Source organism: Acinonyx jubatus, chromosome D1 (assembly GCF_027475565.1).
Source record: "Acinonyx jubatus isolate Ajub_Pintada_27869175 chromosome D1, VMU_Ajub_asm_v1.0, whole genome shotgun sequence".
Taxonomy (NCBI): Eukaryota; Metazoa; Chordata; class Mammalia; order Carnivora; family Felidae; genus Acinonyx; species Acinonyx jubatus.
The window spans coordinates 25,944,862-25,953,679 of NC_069390.1; the positions used below are offsets into that span (position 1 = coordinate 25,944,862).

Sequence of the window (8,818 nt, forward strand, 5' to 3'; positions counted from 1 at the left end):
TTTGTAAATTTGTATCATCCATTTGAGTGGCAATGGATTTATTAAACTTAAAAAGTCATTAGCCCTTGAGGACAGTGTCTTGTGCTTTTGCCCATAAAATGGGGGTATGAGTGATGGCTGTTCCCTAAAGGGGAAGGAACAAGAATTTAATGAATATCAACTGTGGATCAGGAACTGGTTTTGTCTTCTTGAAATGCTATAAAATAGGTATTTTGCCTGCCTGAGAAAAATTCTGGTAGAGGAAGTCACCCAGGTTACACGGCTAGTAAGTGGCCGAACTAGGTTCAGATTCAGAGCTTTCTGGCTCCCAGGTGCTTTGCATCATGTGGCAGACAGTGCATTCTGGAAGCACACGTCCTGTGCTCAAATTTTTCGGTTCTATGACTTCACTAGGATGTGTGACTTTGGGAAGCCATTTAATCTCTCCAAACCCCTGTGTTTCAATTTCCTCAGTGTGGATAACAGTACTTCTTATAGCATTGTAGTGAGGATTAAACAAGGTAATATCTGGAAAGCATATCCTTCTACATATTAAATGTAATATATCAGCCACTATCATCATCACCCCACCATCACCTTTGGTCCTTCTACTTGAAAAGGACGTAGATTCTCCTGGGCCGTGATACAAAAGAGTACCCAGTGGATTCCTCTTGGCGTCTTTAGCGCTCTTTGGAATTTAACCATTGGCCAAGGATGTTGGGTGCGTGACTCAGAACACACGCCAGGAGGGATTGAAAGTAAAGTTGAAAAACAACAGAGTAGGCCACAGCTAAATGATGGGCAAACAACTCAGCTGGTTGGTTGGGAGTGCTACCATGGGAAATGTCCCGCAAATGTTTATGGATGTTTTCAGGGGGAGATAGTAGCTTAACTAGGCATGTTTGGATGTTCTACCTAGGAGCTGCCAAAAATATGTTTAAATTAACTGCATAAGAATAATGGTAATATTTAAAGTACACCTCATATAATAACTAATGTTTTGTGAATCCTTGCTAAATGTCTGGAACTGTACTAAGCATATTGCTATCTTATTTAATCTTCAACCCAAGGTGGTAGATATTTTTATTATTTCCATTTCATAGTTAATGCAACTAAGGGTCACAAAGGTTAACTAGGGTCAGGGTTGTCCAACAAGTAAAAGAAAAAAGTGGCATCTGAATCCAAGTCGGGCTGTCTCCAGAGCCCATAGTTCTTCTGAATCATCATTATGTATGCCTTCTCATACCCTGTCTCTGCCTCAGATGCCTAATTTTGTGGCTGACTTAAAGACCCAGTCTTTGTTCATGTATAGATTTTACCACCCTGCGGCAGATTCTCCAAAGTGGAAAGGAAGAGAAGAGCATTCTTAGATGGAGAGATGCCCCTGAGAGCTGATGTCAGGGTCTGATCTTGACTTCTGTATGGGCAGGATCTTCCCACTTGAACCCAGAGGATAGCTGCTCACAAGCTCCTTGCGAGGAAGCCAGTCCTCTTGGTGCAGCGTTATTCTCCTTCTCTAATGAGAAATAGATTGGATGGTAGCAACTAGAATTTATTTTAGGCCTTTGTTCTAAGAACCAATTAAGACTTTCACTTTGCCTTGAACTGATTCTGGTGTCCTTATGCATATTTTTTGAATTAAAGGCTAGAGTGCCTGGACAGAGATTTTAGCAGCATTTTTGCTTAAATTCTTTTAAAAAAAGTTTCCAGCACCCTTCTCTTTCAGACTTTGAGTATCTCATAAACATGGTTAGAAGGACTTTTCACACCAATCTGAACTAGTGGACGACAGAACACCACTTACTCTTAAGAACTTAGTTTTCCTAGTGCTGACGTTCTGAGAGGGAAGGTTCTGGGCCATCCTGCTTTTTTTTTTTTTTTTTTTTTTTTTAATCAAAACTTGGGAAACAAGATTGGAGGGAGGGTTTTTCTTAACACTTCCTGTTCAAGAGGCACTCTGGAAGATTTAAATGGTTTTTTTTTTTTTGGTTAACAGAGAGAGCAAGACAATGTATTTTGGTTTTTCCAGGACACAGAGTCACTGTGCTTATTGGTCAGGGAGAAAATTGTGGCCGGGTTTCTCACCCATCAGCTGTGCCTGTGCCTGTGTATATGTATGTGTCAGTGGGAGACTGAGGTGCAGAGGGAAAGGCAATGTTAATTTCAATCCTTACGAAGAGATGAATTTTCTATCATGGGAGAATTCACAGGTAGGATTAATAAGCAAAATAAGCGGATGTGATCTGGGGTCCTTGAAGAACAGTGGAAATCAAGAGGACACAGCTAACGGTGTCTGGAGCTTTGGGTGCTAATTCCGAGATCTGAGAATTATTGTCTTCCAATTCTTCCTTCTCTCCTTTCTCTTTGCTGTTGTTTATTGGGTTTCTACCATCCATCAGACGTTTTGCTAAGGCCTTTACGTCCATGATCTCATTTGATTGTCACACAAGTTTATGAGACAGATATGATTGCTCTCTCCGGTTGACCAACAAGGAAATCAAGGCTCATAAAGATTAAGTAACTTGCCCCAGATCAGGCAAAGGGAAAAGTAGAGCCAGAACTCAACCCCGGGTTCTAGACCTTGGCCTCTCAACCACCATGTCACTGCTTCTTCGCTAAACATTCTTGTTCTTTGTTCCCAGGGACAGGATGAGGACTTCAGTCAATGTTGTGGGTGACTCCTTTGGGGCTGGGATTGTCTATCACCTCTCCAAGTCTGAGCTGGATACTATTGACTCCCAGCATCGAGTGCATGAAGATATTGAAATGACCAAGACTCAGTCCATTTATGATGACATGAAGAACCATAGGGAAAGCAACTCTAATCAATGTGTCTATGCTGCACACAACTCTGTCATAGTAGATGAGTGCAAGGTACCTTTCCCGTTCATGGATATTGAGACCTGTATATAATAGTGCATGCTCAGTTTCCTAAGACAAGCACCAAAAGTCCTGCATGTATTATTGTCACATTTATTTTTCTGAAGAATCATGTAACCCAAGCTTCTATGAGTCCCAGATCATCTAACTCTGTGTCTAACGTGGCAGATCTAACAGTCAAAGAGCCAATCGGTTGCTTGTTTCGTCCATGTGATGTAAAACAATCATTTTGACCACCCCCCCTTTCCACCCACTCCACAAATTTGATTGGTTTTCTTGAACATTTTGCCGAAGAATTTGTGGTTCTTAAGGCTTTGTTGGATTTCAAATATTCTATTCCTTGAATGAAACACTAAGAGAAATACCCAGAATCACTCAATATATGTAGCACAAGTATTCCTACTTGCTGTATATTACATGCTGGTCAAAAATGTGCCCACACGACTTTGCGCAACTATTTTTCTCTTAATTATTTTTGTGGGAAGGTGAGTTTTGACCTTGCAGTCACTGTGCTCCAAGAATGGGGAAGCTGTTTCAAGTAAAGGATCTCTATCCCTCAGGACAATTATCCCATAGCCACTACATTTCACACAGTGGTGGCACCATCTTTCTTGAAGCATGGATGTTCTGGACTCTTTTCCAAGCTGCTGGGTACTAAGTCTTCAAGCTTGATGGGCTCTGTCTAGCCTTCATTGTAACTAACCTGACATTGTCAAAGACAGTGTCATGACCAGAGTGAAGCAAACTTGGAGAAACCCTGGCAGGTGAGCAGAGTCAACTCCGGGAGTTGGGTTGCCCAAATGATTCCAAGTAGCATCTGAAGGCAATCAGCACCCAGTACAGGTTTCTGATATTCTTTTGATTCCTGCTGACAGGATCTTATTTAATAGTTCATTTCTCCCTGGGTTACTTCTGGGTCATTCCAAACATACACATGGCCTCTGCCAGGCAAATAAGGGTGACACAGAAGTGATTCTCTTTACTGGATTGTAACATAGGTCCAGAAGTCTAATGGGCCAGCAGTAGTCTTTTGCTCATCCCCTCTCTACCGGGTACACGTGTGGGTGAACCAAGGCTCTGGTACAAATTAAGGAAGGACTTAGCCATCAAGAGCAGCTGCAAAAACTAATTGACTCAGTGAAAATGATTCAAATTATTCGAAATTCAGATGTATCTAAAGCGCATATTCCATTCTCCTAGGAAGTTAGCTCTTCCCACGTCTAGATGAATGTGCTGGATTATTCTCCGTCAAAATTTGGGTCAACAAGGGTCCACATTCTCATGAAATGGCTCTGTGCTCTATTTAACAAGTATTTATTGTGTGCCTTGTGGGGTTTAGTTAAGCATCTCATTCCTGTGACCTCCTATATTTTGATCATTCATCAGATATTTATTGAGTGCCCATTATCTGCAAAGCCCCGAAACAGGCAATGGGAGGACAGAAAAGCGAATGTACCATTTTGTAGGAAAGAGAAGGGTTGATTCCAAGTTACTGCCATACAAGGAAAAAGAATAGCATCAAATAAAATGAAATCACCATATATTTTTACATTTTGCAATTATATGTAAGAAGAATCGTAGTGACTAATTGCCTGTGGTGTGGTTCTTTTGGAGCTTCTCAAGAGGCTTCCTAATAGTGTTAGAAGGACATGTTTTGAAAAAGATGGTATATAGATATGGAGATACATTTAGATTTCAGACTTCTTGGGTTCTTTTTCTTAAAGGACATTAGGAGAAGTTTGCTATGTTCTTAGAGCAAGAACAACTCAAGCCCCCTAAAGGAAGAGATTTGTGAACTGTCCCTATCACTAGGAAGCAAGCCCATGAGGAGAGACCCTGTTTCCGCATTTATCACTGCTGTATCCCAGCACCTAAAGCAGTACCTGGCATGCAGTAGGCGCTCTATAAATATTTGTTGTATGTATCCTTTTAGCATCTTGACCCTGTGCTTTGTTTCAGACAACCTTGTTGCTGGCCAGTTCTGTAGAGATACTGGCTTAGTCCGTCTCTAACTGACTGCCTACCCAACCACCTGCAAACTTGGTGAGTTAGCATTTACATGGTCGAAAGGACACTGAGCAGGTCAGGGACATACGGAATGGCCATGTTGGTTTAATAACTATCTGGCCGTTTGGATTTTTTAGTGAAGTCATTGGGTTCAGCTCACCGAAGGTTAGTTGGCCTCGGCCTTCGCGAGGTGAGGCGAGCACCTCTTCCCACCTAGACCAACAAAACTGAGTTGCCACTGATGCACGAGAGGAGGCAGCCAGAGCCATCAAGATGAATTTGCACACTCTCCCGGAATATCTGAGTCACATTTATTCCTGCCTTTGAACTTCCTTCTGGTCCATTCTCTGTCTCACTGTTTTAAAAACCAAGATGGGGGACGTCAATGCTTCCTGTCAGCCCCCTCCCCTTCCTGCTTTTCTATTACCCAGGTGGTTGGAACAGAGCAGGGTGGGATGGACCGGGGAGTTAGAGTCCTGGCTTTCTTGAACCGGCTCAGAAAAAGAAATGCCAAAAAAGGGGCTGTCCCGGCCACTTTCGAAACACAGGCCCCAGTATTCAACAACAGTGACGGCCACAGCAGGGCACACCCCTCAGTGCGGCCTGGTGTTCCAGAGGCCGCACAGCATGATTTATACTTTTGTACAGCTATTGATCTGGTTCATCACGGAAAGCCAAATAGGCACATTCAAGGTCAGAGCGAACAGGCAGCTTTCTCCAGGCAGACAGTTTGTTCCTGGCAGTCTTTCCTGAGAGTTCACTGAAGGGGAAACAAATTTGCTGGAGCTCTGGTCAAAATGTTAACCACTTCGAGCATTGCTACGTCATGTTGGTGTCTGCTGTTTTCAAACTCTTGCCTTGTCCTTGTAGTTGGAAGTTACGTGAGAGCTTTTTAATTGTCATCAGAATAACTGCATGTGGGGTGGTCATGGCTTGTTGCATGGTCTTTCTAGAAAACTATGGGCACCCACTGGGGGGTGGAGAAACGAATGGCTTCTGTTTTCATTCGCTCGGTTTGTGAAGGGCACTTGTGTTCTGTTCCTAGCATGGTAGTGTGTGTTCCTAACGCATGCGTTTCGCTGCCTCTCGGGTTAAGAAGATCCGATTTCTTTCAAACATTGCTGCGTTTGTCATGTCTCCATATCCTAATGCTTCCATAAATCCAGTCTCTCCATTATGTGGAATATCAGTCGTGGGTTTAAGTTTGCACATGACGTTGAGGACAGACAGATGGAAGGTAAGCTAGGAAAATGATTTAGAAGTGGAGGGGAATACCTCCCACGCTGTGTGAGGGTTCAGTTCGCTTCGAGCCAGGGAAGCATAATAGAGACACTCTGGTGGTTATACTTGATTGTTAAATGCCTGCATGGCAATAATTTGGAAATAATTTGGACGTCTGGCTTTTAATTCCCCTTTTCTTCTCGATTTTTAAAGCCTGGATAGCTTACCTGGTATCCACGCCATCATGATTTCCGATTTCAAAACTGGACGTGTATAAACTCCACCTGGCCTCATGGCAACTGAACCCTTCACTAGCTGTGCATGAGTAGAACTAGCTGTCTAGTTCTGGATTTTTCTCTGGTTGTATGGAGTAGCACAAGGGCACTGTTTGTTAAGGGCTGCATTATTCTCTGATGGGTCTATGTGTAGCTAGACGCCCCCGCCACCCTGAAAGCATTAGTAGAACTCATGTCCCAAATTGCAGACTCTCTCCAGTTCCTCTGTACTCCCCAAGGCAAATATGTACTTTTCACCATTTACAAATCAGTGTCGAAAAGCAAGACGGGCTCAAAATCAATTTGGAAAGAACCACATTTGAAACCAACATGTAAGTCATGTAGTGTAACTCGGATCTCGTGCTTCTCCACATAACCCACGGGGTGGTTTTCTGGTTCGTGGCCTGTAAGCTGGATGTTGATGGTGATTATTTTCAGGTAACTCTGGCAGCCAACGGAAAGTCGGCCGACGGCGGTGTTGAGGAAGAACCTTGGAAGCGTGAAAAATAAGGATATGACTCTCAGCAAATTCTTGAATAAACTCCCCAGCTTATCTTATGGTAAAAGAGAGTTCAAGACAAGCTTTCTTTAAAAAGAAAAAAAGATGCATTTATTTCTGTGTTTACTTAATCCATTAGCCGAGGCTTCGAGGATCTGTTGTGAGTCAGTGATAGGCACGGTGCTGTGTGTTTGCCAAGTCATGCTTCGTAACCGTCTCGTTTTCTCACCTGTGTTATTGTTTGGATGGATGCTGCTGGAGGAACCAGTTGGAACTGAACGCGCATTCTTGCCGGCTTCCCTTTTCTCTCTAAATGCAGAGCCGTGGGCGCTCTTTTCCCCGGGGGATACAACTAAAGCAATGTGGTGCACTCCGGGGATTTGGGATGACGAGCAGACACTCAGCGTGTGATCCCAAGTGTTTTTCATGCTTCCGCTTCATTCCGCGCAAGAGATTCTGTTAGAAGCCTCTAGAAGTTAATTCTCTCGAAATGTCTTGTAGAGTTTGCCCATGTGTTGATTAAAAGCGAATACCTGCCTTAGGGAACTCTGATGATCTAGCTTCTATATATGTATATATATATATATATATATATATATATATATATATATACATACACACACACACACACACACACTCTTGAAATGAAGTATTTCATAGAAAATTCTAGTGGGCACTGTGCTCCTCACGACAATTGATCACGGAACCCGCTGAGTTTCTGCTCCACCCTTACCTAGTCTGTGGCAATAGTTATTGACATTTCAAAGTATGTTTCATAATTTGCTCCAAACTTGATAATGGATTAAGATGTAATTTGCACATAGCCACTGTATATATTGACAAAAGTAAGAGAGCACAGCCAACACAGACTTGAACCAGATTCAAATAATCCAATTTGTTTTGGTTTGGTTTTATTTACCTGACATAGTGAAATCAAGTGAGATTACTTGCTTTATGCTTTCCTTTCTTTGCTTCAGCCCTCAAATACTTGTTTGGGTTTCTAACCAAAAAAAAAAAAAGGCATTTTTAATCCCCAAATTATTTCAGTTATAGCCTCATTAACCTGGAAGACCTAATCATTTTACTCTCCTCACACATGGAGGACAGTTATGTTGGCTATGCCTCTTTTAACACCACCTCTCGATGAAAGCAAAACACTGTCATTGATCGAATGTGTAGAAAGCTTTTGGTACTATTCTCTCAAAGCACATAAAACCAGGTATAGGGCACAGTTGAAAGCAGGGTCCGTCTTCTTCCCTAGTCTTCTCTGTAGCAAGGAACAGAAAACAAGCATGGGCAAATCCCTATAAAGGTGACACTCCTGTGGCAAAGTCAAGGCAGCCTTGAGCCCTGAAATGGGAGCAAATGATGACTCCTTCCAGCTTCACAGACGGAATCTTTTCAAGGCTGTCACAGTTTGAGGGAGTCCGTAATACAAGTGGATTAGCACAGTGCCTTGTATGCCACAGGCACCCAATGACTCCGGATGAGAGATCGTGCAAGCTAAATCTGTTGATGTCGCTACTATCATTTTCCCGTTGAATAACTCACAGTATTTTCCTAAGGTTGCTGGCTTTGGGAGTTTCCTGGGAACTTGAACATGAATCACTGAGAAATAAAGTACACTTGACTAACTCTGAAGAGTGTGTAGAAGCTGGGTCCACACGTAGGAATCGGGTGGTCATCAGAGGCCAGCAGATGGGTGCTGGGGTATACGTGAGTAGTTGTAGAGTTCAAATTCTTTGGGGAGAAGGGGTGTAGAGAATCCCATACGCTTTATTACCTATTCCTGATGACTTTTCTTTTCCAAACCAGACACCTTTGGAACATACAAGAGACGTGAGCTTCCCATTGCTTTTGTCTCTGAAACCCTTGTTATTTTTGGATAAGGATCACTATTGAGCAGTATTAAGCAGCTTTTTGCCTTTAAAAAAAAATTGCCATTGGTTCTTCATTT

General features: G+C 42.6%; 1 protein-coding gene across 5 annotated transcripts in view; it reads left to right on the forward strand.

Moving 5' to 3' along the window:
- Window positions 1-7,475, forward strand: part of SLC1A2 (solute carrier family 1 member 2) — a 139,362-nt gene extending 131,887 nt beyond the window's left edge. For all 5 annotated transcript variants that reach the window (XM_053203313.1, XM_027072886.2, XM_053203314.1 and 2 more), the window contains exons 10-11: window positions 2,622-2,853; window positions 6,801-7,475. In XM_053203313.1, the coding sequence (XP_053059288.1) occupies window positions 2,622-2,853; window positions 6,801-6,872 (304 nt within the window). In that variant the 3' untranslated portion in view covers window positions 6,873-7,475. The remainder of the gene's footprint in view (window positions 1-2,621; window positions 2,854-6,800) is intronic.
- The last annotated feature ends 1,343 nt before the right edge of the window (window positions 7,476-8,818 follow it).